At 36.3% G+C, this 15,802-nt stretch overlaps 1 protein-coding gene across 5 annotated transcripts in view; it reads right to left on the bottom strand.

Annotated features, from left to right (window-relative positions):
• Positions 1 to 5,843: 5,843 nt before the first annotated feature.
• The window catches only part of AspRS-m (aspartyl-tRNA synthetase, mitochondrial), a 54,086-nt gene continuing 44,127 nt past the window's right edge, over positions 5,844 to 15,802 (bottom strand). For all 5 annotated transcript variants that reach the window (XM_069831901.1, XM_069831902.1, XM_069831906.1 and 2 more), the window contains 2 exons: positions 14,641 to 14,827; positions 5,844 to 9,892 (listed from right to left, as the gene is read on the bottom strand). In XM_069831901.1, coding sequence (XP_069688002.1) covers positions 9,687 to 9,892; positions 14,641 to 14,827 — 393 coding nt within the window. In that variant the 3' untranslated portion in view covers positions 5,844 to 9,686. The remainder of the gene's footprint in view (positions 9,893 to 14,640; positions 14,828 to 15,802) is intronic.

Genomic DNA, 15,802 nt, shown 5'->3' with positions numbered 1-15,802 from the left:
GAATCCAGAAATGCATATAGTGTTAGATGGGAGGCTGGAGGAAAAAAGACCTTTGGGGAGGCCGAGACGTAGATGGGAGGATAATATTAAAATGGATGTGGGGGAGGTGGGATATGATGATAGACACTGGATTAGTCTTGCACAGGATAGAGACCAATAGCAGGCCTATGTGAGGGCAGCAACGAATGTCCGAGTTCCTTAAAAGTCATTTGTAAGTAAGTTGAAAGCGTGCGTTGTGTTCAGTCTCTACCACAGCTATACTGCGTGTTCAGTTCAAAGTGTGTCATGGCTAGGCGTAAGTTGTCATGTGGCTAGCCGATGAGCCTAGACAATTCAATCTTCCTACATTTCTGCAGAGGCGTATTACCTATGTGCAAGAGAAGTTGCCTGGTAAGTACAGCATTCATTCTGAAGAGTACATACCGATACATACTGTAATGCCGGTAGTGGCAGGAATGTGAACTGTTTGGAAACATGTACTGAGGTGAGTTTTTTTCTTACTGTCGGGATATGGGGAGAGGGGTAAGACGATTACTTACGTATGTGTTGACATTAACTTCGACGGTCAACATGGACACGGAGCATTTGATTTGTGTTGTGGAATGTTGCCGTACGCAACCGATGATAACAAATACCCTGGGTACGACTTGCCGGCGCAAAACACAGTTCGAAAGAGGTTATGGTAGCACACAGACCGTACAGACCGCCATCTGTTGCTACGACGTTCAAGTTATACCGTACACGTTCTTAAGTTCAGATTGAACGCCTTAATAGGCAACTTCTCTGACATAAAAGCTGAAACTCGCTTCAAATCGCTGATTCACCAACAGTGACGTTATGACACACTTTGAAATGAACACCCAGTAGTTGTAACTTGACGTCACGTTTGATTAAGAGGAAGGAATTGTATTAAATAATGTTAAGCTAGATTACGAATAAAAAACAGGTGATCTTTAAGTTGGCATTTATTCAGATATTTCGAAAGATGAACTTAATACAGTTATATACAAGGCTTTATGCCACGGAAGTAAGTGGTGTTGCCTTCCTTCGTCTTAGCCTGAGTGATGTCCTCGCCCCTGGTTCATGAGTAGACATCATCCAGACTGTTCTCCATCTTCTACCTTCATTTTCCCTGGAGTGATGGCTTCGCCCCTGGCTCGGAAGTAAAGACCGTTTGGACTTCTCCTCACTGCCTTCCTCAGTCTTGGCTGGAGTGATGTCCTCGCCTCTTGTTCGAGGGTGAGCACCGTTCGGACTGCTCCCCACTGCCTGGAAGTGTTGCTGGAGTGATATCCTTGCCCCTGGTTCGAAGGTAAAGATCGTGAGAATCTCTCTCCACTGCCTTCTTTCGTCTCCGCCCCTGGTTCGGAAGTAAAGACCTTGAGATCTCTCCACACCAGTGTAGAGGGAGGTATGAGTACGGACACTGCACATCAGAACCTTCGATGTAGCAGTGACTGATTTCAATGACCTTCAAACCAGCTGAACCTCCTTAAGCATGAGATTCTGCTTTTTCTCTAGAGTTGGCACTGACATCACACCAGCTATAGTCCCGTCGCTCTTATTTCCGGCAGCCAATCATGTTGCAGGTCAGCTACATTTAAACGTGTGCATCTTCTCATTCGCTGGTTATGATGTAATTCACTTCCTAAGTATCGATAAATACTTAACATAATCGCCCGCCATTTTGGCTCTTTCGTCCGCTTTCGTAGAAAACACATGAGGACGTTATTTGCCGCTCAATTATTTGCTCAATTACAGTGGGTTTGATTTTTTATCATAAGAGTTACGACATGATAATATTTAACGGTGCGGCAAATAGATCCCTCGTATGGTAGCTCGGCAACGAAAGAACAAAAATGGCGAACGATATTACCTACTTAGACTTTATAGAGCTTTCACTTCCTAAGATGTAAGCAAAGAGGAGGAGTCACGCTGGAAATAACAGCGACATGACTATAGCAGTCGAGACAGCAGAAATATAGCAGACATGTTTTCCTTCAAGAAGCAGTTTTCCATCATTATCTGTAATGTCTATTCTCTAGAGTTCCTTTATAATAAGAGCTGAGGCGTTGACCCCATCAACAATTAAAATATATAATGATTTGATATCACTGAAATTGGGGGAGGGGAACCTTCTATGAGAAGTAAAACTATATGCCTATATATTAAATACAAATAGTAAACAAATCTGATACATAATTTTATAATGTATTATATTAATTTATAATGTAATTTATTATACAGAGTGTTCATTTCAAAACTTCCCAATTTAAATAAGATTTAATTAAACAAAAAACACGTCAATTTAGATATTGAGGGGGGAAGTTTAAAACCAGTCTTAATTATGTATTGGTTTTCACCCTCCTTACCTCCAGCCCCACATTGAAATTTCAAATGGCACCCCCTATCTTTTTTTTTTTTTTTCGTTGTTGGTAACTCTATAGCATCTATTAGATGCTTTATGGTTGTGCTAACAGATGGAGTTACTTGTCAACAATGTGACGCTGAAACGTGTGTTCAGGTTACTGCCCATCGACAGTCCTGATTGGTTAATTTATATTAACCCAGCACACTCACAATCACACTCACATTCATACAAATTTTCAGACTCTAGACACCCAGGGAATTCCTCTTCAAGAAAAATTCACCGAGAGCCTAGCCCGGGAATCGAACCCGGGACCTCCTGATCTGGAAGCCAGCATGCTGACCAACAGACCACGGAGGCAGTCCCCCTATCTTGTGATACTTAAATATGAAAGAGTATTCAATTGTTTATACACCTCATTCATTTGTTTTTGCATCTTTTTTCTTCGTCGCCTGGCAATCTGGATTGTTGTTATCGTCAGTTCACTGTAGAATGAAAACACAGTTTATTTTGTGTAAAGTTCTTAAATTCAATTAATAAGGATGATTTCTGTTCTCTCTTCAAGGGTATAAACTATTTTCAAATAATTTAATACACAAACACAACTATTACATGGTTACAAAAAGTTAATAGTGATGACGATGAGTTAATGAGAATATGCAGTAATCAGTATCTCATTTACTGTTAAATATGACGGTGTTAAGGCAGTAAATAAACATTTACAGTCACAGGGACATAAAGCCAATGTTAGTAGCCAAAAGGAAAATCAATCCCTTCTTAATTTCTTGCCAAAACAATTTTCTGCAGAAGATGACAAAATCACTGCATCAGAATTAACTTTGAATTATCATGGTGTGAAATATCACCATTCTTATAATTCTCAAGATTGTGGTAAAAAGTGAAGAGTCCACTGCAAGAATGATGGATGTTACCTTCTTGTCGAAAATGAACCAAGACTGTCAATGCATAGCTTAAGACATATAGAATGTACATAGAGAGTTATATGGCATTAACACTGATAGTGTCCACACCTGTGAAGTAACGGTCAGCGCATCTGACCGTGAAACCAGGTGGCCCGGGTTCGAATCCCGGTCGGGGCAAGTTATCTGGTTCAGGTTTTTTCCGGGGTTTTCCCTAAACCCAATATGAACAAATGCTGGGTAACTTTTGGTGTTGGACCCCGGACTCATTTCACTGGCATTATCACCTTCATATCATTCAGATGCTAAATAACCTAGATGTTGATACAGCATCGTAAAATAACCCAATAAAATAAAAAAAAAACACTGATAGTCATTGTCCAGTAATGATCAGAAAATCACAGTTAAGCTTTGAGCGCTAAGCATTTCAAACTTTCAATTGCTTCTCCTGCAAAATGTATTCCAAATGACATCCATCATTCTTGCAGTGGACTCTTCAAGTTATATCCTAACTAGTGGCTTGTGCAGCAAATGCTGCAAACTAAGTTCATTAAACGTTCAAATAAAAATTTTTCAGATTTATTTTCAATGAAGAATACCAGACATTCTGAAAGTTATTTGCTTCCATAATAATGAAACATACTCCCTCTGAATGTTTTTTATGCCAAATACTTTTTCTTGAACTAATCCATATTCAGTTTTTGAGTTTCAACGCGAAAACGCAAGTAACAATGTCAGGACGATCAGTGGGTTTTTCATGTGGGAGTAAAGCAATAGCTATTTCAGGTCATTGTGGATTGTAGGTGAAAGTTAAAAAAAGTCAGGTTTGCTATGTTTTCGAACAATAGACATAGCATCTTGGTATAGCTGCTGCATGTAGAGCTTGAAAGGTGGAGAGTAAAATCATTTTATCCTGCTAAGAGATCTTGCCGAAATGATCGGGAGACTACAAAATCTTGTAGGCTTCTTATTTTATCAGTAAGTAATACCTTTTGGTCTTTCATTAGGAACTGTAATTTTTTAGCTCTCTCGAGCCAATACTGAAGAGAATGACGCATATAAATATCTACACCACACCGCCATTAAGTATATGAAAAAGATCTAACCGCATTTGATTAATAACTATGAAAATATTTGATTTTTAATAACAACATTATTCTCTTCCGTAAGTTTTGTAAATTCATTTGTAAAATAGCCGCCACTCAATAAATTATAGAAATGAAAGTCTAATTTAATATTTTCTCTACATCTACTTATATAACCCAAAAACATTTCACTTTCATATCATCAATATAGCATTAATATGTACGTATAATTAATGAAAAATAGTCACATCATGGCATTACCTATAATAATATTTAATTTCTAATGTAATAATGTTATCAAACCACCTCAAGTTTTGTAGATTTTAATATCCAATACACAGCTGTACTCAGAAAATTACACACCACAGAATCAGACCTGTAAATTATTTTAGCAAGTCTCGAACTTTTTAATAACCAATTGAATTTGAACTCTAAATATGTCAGGAATCTTGCAGGTCATGGCCTTCGTGTAATAGTCTATTGTTTATTGTAATGTGTGTTTTGTTTTATTCTGAAATCACGGCCGACTGCTGAAATGCAATTAGTTCTCAAAACTGACGAAAGATGGATTTTGGAAAATAGGAAAATGATGTAGGAAAATTGACATTTCACTAAAAACTACTATTTTTTCCGAAAAACTTTGGGTTTCAAGCTTCAAAATGAGGGATCATTTATTAAAATCCGTTCAGCCGTTTTCTCGGAATTTCCATTACCAGTTCAAATTATATAAATAGATGTTATCAAAAATTCCTCTGTAGCAACAAAAACAAGGTGCGGTCAAACGAAAAATGAAGCATTAGTGAAGCATGTAATTCTTGCATCCAGAAAGTGGTGGACATCATTTTCAACATATGATTTGATAAAAGGTAAGATCAACATAACGTTTTCTTATTACCATTACCTGTTACCAGTGCAGTACATGTATGGGACTGTAGCCTAAATCACCACTATTCATCGTCGGTTTGTTTTTCTCCCTTGCACGAGAGTGATTGAATCTTCCCACTAAACACTTGTGTTACAACTGGTTATAATGCCGTTAAGTTTATTTATACATGCTTTAACATCTTTGGTCATATTGCGTGTTAGGATCTGTGGGTATACCAGTAGGCTGTTGTTACTATTGTTAAGTTCCTACTTCTATTGTCTCTTGTAGATGGCTCGTGTTCATGTAACTGATTATAGATTTTGATTAATTTTTATATTGGTAATGATTACAATCTCAAGGGAAAAAATGGAACTCTCTGCATCAAAATCCACAGTTAATTCCCGATTTACCACGAAAATCGTCTCTAGCTGCATTTAGATTGGCAACAGGCCATGATTGTTCGGCCAAACACCTGCATAGAATTGGAATATATCAGTCCCCTAACTGTCATTGTGCAACTCAAATCAAGAAATGGATTCGGAACACCTCAAAATCTGTGCTTCAGTGGCTGGCCATGACAATATCTTTGAAAAATATTGGAGTGCAAGAGGTCAAATGACTTTATTGTCAAACGCCTGGCATTAGAAAACAACAACATATTGGTAATGAATAGGGAGCAGATGTTGATGAAAAGTCGTCATCTTATTTTTCGCATTAGGACGATGCCTATTAATATAGAAATCCTTTCTATATTAATATCAACCTAAAAAATTAATTTCTTATATTGCATTTTTTTACGTTTTTGTACTAATAGGTCATTTTTACATTTTTTTTCGGCATTTTTTGGTAATTTTTAATACTTTGAAGAACTTTTAACCTATATCATTTTGAATGTTAAATCTTTTTATAAGCAAACAGATCAGTAGTAGGCCCTACTAGTAATTAACTACTGAATAAGTAAATAACAGTGAAGCTTCAGTTTTATAGTTTGGAACAAACTCTTAAGTCCATCCCTCATTTTGCTGAATTCTTCACCTCGCACAATAAAAGTAATATAAAATGCTTGACATTATTTTAAGTGAGGGCTTTCACTGCTACTGTTCTTTTGTTGGTACGAGGGTGTCTTTAGAATTTATGTTTGGGAGGGGAGAAATTTTTCCTGGACAATATAATGTTGTGTCCTCAGTATGGTTCGGAAGGGATGAAGTACATTAGACAGTATTTTTAACACAAAGATTGCATGCAGCGCCCACAATTTGTTTTGTCATTTACACTCCCCATTTGGAAGGTTTGGTAACAGAAGTGAAGAGCGGAAGGAGGAGGAAACGGAAAATGAAGGCACTGACATGGATCACCCCTGATTGAAACACATTGTAAACCTATTAAAATCTGTAGTTTTCCCTTAAAACCTTCAATTTGTCGCATGCTATTTTCCTTTATCTTAGTCAAATTTCAGGTAGTTGCCTTCTCTTTGCGAGATTTGCAGGGCAGTCATTGAAACAAGGTGACTAATTTTTAAGAAGTTGTGGTGCGAGTACTTTGAATATTTAAATGTCATATTCTTTTAATTTTAAGTCATTTTTCCATGATTTTAAGGGCATTTTATTTATCATTTTAAGTAGATTTTTAGGTCATCAATATCCACTCCCTAGATGAATCATGGCATGTAAATCAATTAAGTTGTATATGCAACACACTGTATTTCAAGTCATATGCTATATGCTCAATTACAAATAAATTCACGATAGAAGTTGTATAATAATTCCAAACGAGTGTTTCTTACTTACAAATTGCACAAAATATGTAACTAATTTCTAATGTTCAATTCAGTCATCGTTACTACTAGCGAGTGGATTCCTATGTAATTAAATATTCTTTTTGTGTGTGATAAAACACAATTAACAAAGTTAAATATTCCGAACATGAAGTTTCAAGTTTAAAACCCGAATTTTATTTCACATAAAAACATATATTTTCACAAAAAAATTATGTAAATACATATTTTCAGGAAATCTATTATAAACACATAAATCTTTGAGTTTTTTTACTTAAATAACTTTTTTACAAGAACTTTGAAATATTTTAAAACTAAATCAATTATATCACTCAGAAGTACGTTATCTTTTTAAGAATTCTTGGTTGCTTCGTGTTTATAAGCGCTGTGTGATGCATCCGTGATCCATTTTTGTAATAGTATCTTCTCAAGTTCTGAGAACTGCTAGGCAGCATATCAATGTTGTTATTATTAGAGAATAAATTAACATGGACAAGGAGGAGAGATCTTACAACACATAATTAGGAATGTTTATTGTTGCTGAAGATGATTTCATTCCACGCTTGTTTGTGAAACACAACAGATAAGAGCTCGGGTATAAACATTATTTAATTTAAACAAATCTCTCGCTTCTCGCTCATACCTATCAAGTAAGACAATAGGCCTACATCTTGTTGTGATTCCCTGTTATCGGGCCATAAGCATAAGCTGCATATTGTAGATGTAGTGACGTCACTATAGGAAGCTTTTCTCCAACATTGTCAGTCAGTAGTTATACTAGAAACATTTACGTGAAGACGTGTGTCTATTATCCCCTTAAGATGCCTAAAATCAAATCGAGTTTAAGATCGCGTCTTCAGCAATATGTAGATGAATTTAAAAACATTTTTACTACCGACGGAAAAGTGTTATTTTGCCAATCGTGTGGTAAATCAGTTAAGTACAAATCAGCGCTCTTAGATAACCCAACATTTGTTTTCACAGTATAAGTCGTTGTTCAGAGATAATCGGCATGCATTTGTGATGGAGAATTTGGAGATGACCTTTGTTGTTCACGCAATTCTCGGCCAACTACTAGCAACTGATACTGACATGTGGTTGGTGAGTACCTAGTAACATTTTTTTTTTTTCAAGCTAAGTAAGGTATTTTTGTCATATTAAAAAAATATATTATTTTATTTTTAGTAAATATTTTCGTACTTTTTAGCACATAAACAATAAATATATATAAATTTTTAGCACATAAAAATCCGCTCTCTAGTTACTACACAGATGATGACGATGATGATGATGAAGAAAAAGAGAAAAAGATGAAGAAACACATTTTAAGGTGAATGTGTAATATGTAGAATATAGATGGGTTAGCAGGGAGGAAGAAAAGTATTAAAGCTCCATGTCTTGAAATTAGAAAGTGTGAATGTTCAGCATCAAGCTCTGGTCAATTTATCCCAGATAAAATGCCAGTATACATTAAACAGAAGACAGTAATTCTAGAAGTTTGGCAAAAGAGTCATATCCTTTGCTTCTTCTGGAATCAGGCTGAGCTATCTCAGCCCCAAACGTATTTTAAAACAAAAAAATTCTTTCAAGAACAATTTGTTTTTTAATTAATTGGACAGTAACTGAAGTAAAGATAAAGAAAGCAAATATACAAATTTCTATAATACAGAACTATGTTCCTAAAAATAAACATTATAATGCATAAAAAAATAAGTCAGTTGTTTCAAAATTTTAAGTCATACTCACTTATTCAATTTTCTTTCTTCAGAACATACAATCAATGTGTGATGCAACTAGATATGACAAAAATGGTTCCTGTACATCTAAATATTTACCTGTAACTCTTCTCACCTAACTCAGCTCCTAGTTCAGGACATTTTAGATTAACAGGTGAATTGGGCTTCATGTTCCTCTTAACACACACTGATAAAGTCTAAGCTTGTGCTACACACACAATACATTCGTGTCGTCCATCTGTTGACAGTAGTGTCCATATGTATGTGTTCTCTTCTATAAAAGTCATCGATGAGACACTCAAGTGTTTCTTAAAAATATGACCAGTTTCCACTAAATTACAGTGATGTCTCAGTACGTTATTCTTTTGTAGAAGTTGTGTTGCTGGATAACACAACATTTATGCTAATGATAGTTGTACAATAATCTTGAAAACATAATAAACACAGAAATTCCAGTGTTCATCATTGAGACTGAAGTTACATTTTATAAAACACATGCCATCACACAATTCCCATTTCTTCAACTATCTTGGAAAATAATGAATGCCACAGTTACGTCACAATGAGATGCACTGCTCTTTTCCAGTATCTATCCAATTGTAAAATGCAACACCAACAGTTTCTCCATAACAGGGGAAGAAAATAACTTCCATTCATAAAATAATGCACAGTATATTCTGTCGCACAGAAAGTCTGTTTTGCCTTCACCAAGACACTCTTTACTGGAAAATGTAAACTTAAAATGATATTTGATATAACTGAATACCTATTACACTTCACTTGTTCATATATAAATGAAAAATACATATTAATACAACATTTATCGACATTATTTCAGGGACACTGCACCATGTCAGTGCTGGTAATAATACTTTCCTGAAATGTGGAACTATTTCTCACATTATACTTCTTTCTGATTCCTGATGAAGTATTTGAGGTCACTGTGCAGTCTCCACTTTGTTCTCTGTATCTTCTTCCATTGGAGCAGATTCCAACGTCTGAATATGATAGCGGGCCTTTTCTTCCTCAGTGATTGGAGCAGGGGCACCTGACATAAGGTCTTTACCCTCCAATGTTTTTGGAAAAGCAATGACATCACGTATATTGTCAGTACCACATAACAAGGCAATAAGCCTGTCGATGCCTGAAACAAAGTAATATGGAACAATGTTTTTACATGCTAGACTATTACCTAAACACTTTGTGACAGAAATATAGTGTGGCTTTTTGGTATTTAAGCTGAAGTGTGGTGGGAATGGCTGGCAACTTCCCAAAACTACTTTTAATGGTTCAATGGCTGGCAACTTCCCAAAACTACTTTTAATGGTTCAATGGCTGGCAACTTCCCAAAACTACTTTTAATGGTTCAATGGCTGGCAACTTCCCAAAACTACTTTTAATGGTCCAATGGCTGGCAACTTCCCAAAACTACTTTTAATGGTTCAATGGCTGGCAACTTCCCAAAACTACTTTTAATGGTCCAATGGCTGGCAACTTCCCAAAACTACTTTTAATGGTTCAATGGCTTGCAACTTCCCAAAACTACTTTTAATGGTTCAATGGCTTGCAACTTCCCAAAACTACTTTTAATGGTTCAATGGCTGGCAACTTCCCAAAACTACTTTTAATGGTCCAATGGCTGGCAACTTCCCAAAACTACTTTTAATGGTCCAATGGCTGGCAACTTCCCAAAACTACTTTTAATGGTTCAATGGCTTGCAACTTCCCAAAACTACTTTTAATGGTTCAATGGCTGGCAACTTCCTAAAACTACTTTTAATGGTCCAATGGCTGGCAACTTCCCAAAACTACTTTTAATGGTCCAATGGCTGGCAACTTCCCAAAACTACTTTTAATGGTTCAATGGCTGGCAACTTCCCAAAACTACTTTTAATGGTTCAATGGCTTGCAACTTCCCAAAACTACTTTTAATGGTTCAATGGCTGGCAACTTCCCAAAACTACTTTTAATGGTTCAATGGCTGGCAACTTCCCAAAACTACTTTTAATGGTTCAATGGCTGGCAAATTCCCAAAACTACTTTTAATGGTTCAATGGCTGGCAACTTCCCAAAACTACTTTTAATGGTTCAGTGGCTGGCAACTTCCCAAAACTACTTTTAATGGTTCAATGGCTTGCAACTTCCCAAAACTACTTTTAATGGTTCAATGGCTGGCAACTTCCCAAAACTACTTTTAATGGTCCAATGGCTGGCAACTTCCCAAAACTACTTTTAATGGTTCAATGGCTTGCAACTTCCCAAAACTACTTTTAATGGTTCAATGGCTTGCAACTTCCCAAAACTACTTTTAATGGTGCAATGGCTTGCAACTTCCCAAAACTACTTTTAATGGTCCAATGGCTGGCAACTTCCCAAAACTACTTTTAATGGTTCAATGGCTTGCAACTTCCTAAATCTACTTTTAATGGTTCAATGGCTGGCAACTTCCCAAAACTACTTTTAATGGTCCAATGGCTGGCAACTTCCCAAAACTACTTTTAATGGTCCAATGGCTTGCAACTTCCCAAAGCTACTTTTAATGGTCCAATGGCTTGCAACTTCCCAAAGCTACTTTTAATGGTTCAATGGCTGGCAACTTCCCAAAACTACTTTTAATGGTCCAATGGCTGGCAACTTCCCAAAACTACTTTTAATGGTTCAATGGCTTGCAACTTCCTAAATCTACTTTTAATGGTTCAATGGCTGGCAACTTCCCAAAACTACTTTTAATGGTCCAATGGCTGGCAACTTCCCAAAACTACTTTTAATGGTTCAATGGCTGGCAACTTCCCAAAACTATTTTTAATGGTTCAATGGCTTGCAACTTCCTAAATCTACTTTTAATGGTTCAATGGCTGGCAACTTCCCAAAACTACTTTTAATGGTCCAATGGCTGGCAACTTCCCAAAACTACTTTTAATGGTTCAATGGCTGGCAACTTCCCAAAACTACTTTTAATGGTTCAATGGCTGGCAACTTCCCAAAACTACTTTTAATGGTTCAATGGCTGGCAACTTCCTAAATCTACTTTTAATGGTTCAATGGCTTGCAACTTCCTAAATCTACTTTTAATGGTCCAATGGCTGGCAACTTCCCAAAACTACTTTTAATGGTCCAATGGCTGGCAACTTCCCAAAACTACTTTTAATGGTTCAATGGCTTGCAACTTCCCAAAACTACTTTTAATGGTTCAATGGCTGGCAACTTCCCAAAACTACTTTTAATGGTCCAATGGCTGGCAACTTCCCAAAACTACTTTTAATGGTTCAATGGCTTGCAACTTCCCAAAACTACTTTTAATGGTTCAATGGCTGGCAACTTCCCAAAACTACTTTTAATGGTTCAATGGCTTGCAACTTCCTAAATCTACTTTTAATGGTTCAATGGCTGGCAACTTCCCAAAACTACTTTTAATGGTCCAATGGCTGGCAACTTCCCAAAACTACTTTTAATGGTTCAATGGCTTGCAACTTCCCAAAACTACTTTTAATGGTTCAATGGCTTGCAACTTCCCAAAACTACTTTTAATGGTTCAATGGCTGGCAACTTCCCAAAACTACTTTTAATGGTTCAATGGCTGGCAACTTCCCAAAACTACTCTTAATGGTTCAATGGCTTGCAACTTCCCAAAACTACTTTTAATGGTTCAATGGCTTGCAACTTCCCAAAACTACTTTTAATGGTTCAATGGCTGGCAACTTCCCAAAACTACTTTTAATGGTTCAATGGCTGGCAACTTCCCAAAACTACTTTTAATGGTCCAATAGCTGGCAACTTCCCAAAACTACTTTTAATGGTTCAATGGCTTGCAACTTCCCAAAACTACTTTTAATGGTTCAATGGCTGGCAACTTCCCAAAACTACTTTTAATGGTTCAATGGCTGGCAACTTCCCAAAACTACTTTTAATGGTCCAATGGCTGGCAACTTCCCAAAACTACTTTTAATGGTTCAATGGCTTGCAACTTCCCAAAACTACTTTTAATGGTTCAATGGCTGGCAACTTCCCAAAACTACTTTTAATGGTTCAATGGCTGGCAACTTCCCAAAACTAGTTTTAATGGTCCAATGGCTGGCAACTTCCCAAAACTACTTTTAATGGTCCAATGGCTGGCAACTTCCCAAAACTACTTTTAATGGTTCAATGGCTTGCAACTTCCCAAAACTACTTTTAATGGTCCAATGGCTGGCTACTTCCCAAAACTACTTTTAATGGTTCAATGGCTTTCAACTTCCTAAATCTACTTTTAATGGTTCAATGGCTGGCAACTTCCCAAAACTACTTTTAATGGTTCAATGGCTTGCAACTTCCCAAAACTACTTTTAATGGTTCAATGGCTGGCAACTTCCCAAAACTACTTTTAATGGTTCAATGGCTGGCAACTTCCCAAAACTACTTTTAATGGTTCAATCTTAAGGGCACTAAGAACCAGCAAGAAAATCCTGCAACATGTTCTGTATCACATCCTAACGAATGTAGAAGCTCAAATGCTAAACCAACATCATTGAAATTATTTTAAAATATGTTATGCTTCAGTAGTGGATTATCAATTTAAACTGGAACAAGTATGAAAAATAATGTTATTGGAAAAGATGATATACAAAACGAAATATAGAATAGCCACATGCATGAGCTATTCCATCTCAAATCGACTGAAATATAGAGAAAATTGACCTTACAATTTCTAAATACAATGAAACTTTTTTTGTCCGTAGAGAACTGTGATACAATGGTTTGTGCAAAGTTTGAGGCATCAGAACTTCATAGTGTTTAAATTAAAAATATTTAAATTTATCGTATTTTCATAAAATTAGCAACTTTAAACTGTTACGGCTCCGAAACCCTTTCACCCAATGATCAAAATCATGGTTTATTTTGATGCTGAGAAATTAAAGTTTATATTGACATATAAACAGATTTTCTTACTCTTTATGGAAATGGAGAAATTTAGATTTTTCTTCATTAAGACGCTTTTGCCAAGGAAAAAATATTTTTAAAATATATAGTTAGATTCCACATTGAAAGTACAAATAAACACATATTTTTTACTGATGGTACGTTGATAAGAAAGTACTGAAAATATCAAATAAAGAAAATAGATAGTACGCGCGTGAACTAACCAGCTGACTGTGAGGCAGGAGCTAGCATAGGCAAGCAAGGCCAGGAGACAAACACGTGATGTGTCATCTAGCAGCGCACGGCTGTGCTAGCTTTATCACAGGTTTTCATAAACACTGGAGTAAAATGACGCCCAATGCTTGCTTATCTTCAGCTCTCGGCCAGTGCATGCGGTACTGCGCCGTTCAAGTCTAGGCATGTGAAAATAATTTATTTAATACCCTCGAAACTTATTGCCGTACCATTAAGCAAACAATCCCGAATTCCTCTTAATAATGCAAGGTTTTTTCTAAATTTTTTTTACATTTTTACAAATGAGCAAAAAACCTAAAAGTAAGTAAAATCAGATTATCTGTCGCTCTGTGTACAATAAAAATAAGGATTACTTCTTAACATAACCCACCAAAGTCAGCTTCAAAATAAGCTTCCGTTCAACGTTCTGCAGTAAATGGTTCCAGAGTTCTCAGCGCTGAAGGAGGCTTGTTTTTATAAAATATGCTAAATTTGTCGCTCAATAATACGAAAATTGTTTGACTTTCGATAATATATTTTTGAAAATGCACTCTCCTCAGCACCTTGTATAAGTAGAGAAAAAATAATTAGAGTATAAAAAAATGCGAGGTTTTTTACTGATCGATTTCATATGGAATAGCCAGTATAGAAGAAAGTCAAATGCTTTTGAAATTTTGAACTGGCAGTGAATGGAGGTGATTTAGGCCTAGTTACACATAAAAGTTCAATTCGGAACTGAGGACTATCTTCACCACGACTTACCTAATGCAATTCCTCCATGTGGAGGACACCCACTATGAAGAGCATCCAAAAGGTGTTGCAAAGGAGCTGGGTCTATTTGTAGAACGTCTTTTAGCACAAATAGCTGTAAAGCTGGGTCATGAATACGAATAGAACCTCCACCAATTTCACAGCCATTCAAAACCAAATCATAATGTAAACTTCTTGCCTGTATCAAATTGGTAAAGAAAGGTTGTCACACTTAGATGAAAAACATATTATAGTAATAATAAAGTACAGCAAGTATTAAAATAATACAATAGTTTAAAAGATAATTAAGTTTTACGTTGTTTTCCTTTTGCCTCAAGTGTAACATATGTAGTGGTGACAGTTAAGTTATTGCTAACATAATATAATACCACATTACATTTGTTGACACTTTTCTTTACTGGAACAATAAACTCTTCTTTACTCTTACATATACAGTAAAAGAGAGCAGCTGGCTACGGACTGGAAGGTCCGGGGTTCGATCCCAGGTGGTGACAGGATTTTTTCTCGTTGCCAAACTTTCAGAACGGCCCCAAGGTTCACTCTGCCTCCTATAAAATTGAGTACCGGGTCTTTCCTGGGGGTAAAAGGCGGTCAGAGCGTGGTGCCAACCACACCACCTCATTCTAGTGCCGAGGTCATGGAAAGCATGGGGCTCTACCTCCATGCGCCCAAAGTGCCTTCATGGCATGTTACGGGGATATCTTTATACAGTAAAAGAGAATTGAATACATTACTTTATTGCAAGTGATAAAAGATGGTGCTCTTGCAAGGGTAAAGCCGTAAAATATTCTTCTTATATGAAACTGTCACGAATTTTATTCTTTGTAACCATTTTATTCTTGTAATTTAATTTCACAGTGCCAATAACATAAATTTATAATAAAGAAAACCTAGCCTTTAACAAACTTCTATATTTCAGTACAAGGCCGTAACCAGGGGAGTTTCAGGGGTTGCTGAGCAACCTCTAGCTATGCTGCAAGCAACCCGTAAAATTGTTCCTATCCTCGTACCGGTATATGTGTAACTTAACAAAACACAGCATCATACTTCATGAACGTTGACTATAGTAACTAAAAAATCATATTTTACTACTTAATTAACTTATTATTCCCAGAACATGAATTTTACCAGCAATCAAAAAGTATTGGGAATA

This window comes from Periplaneta americana, chromosome 7 (genome assembly GCF_040183065.1).
Source record: "Periplaneta americana isolate PAMFEO1 chromosome 7, P.americana_PAMFEO1_priV1, whole genome shotgun sequence".
Classification (NCBI taxonomy): domain Eukaryota; kingdom Metazoa; phylum Arthropoda; class Insecta; order Blattodea; family Blattidae; genus Periplaneta; species Periplaneta americana.
This window is presented reverse-complemented; position numbering and strand designations above follow the sequence as displayed.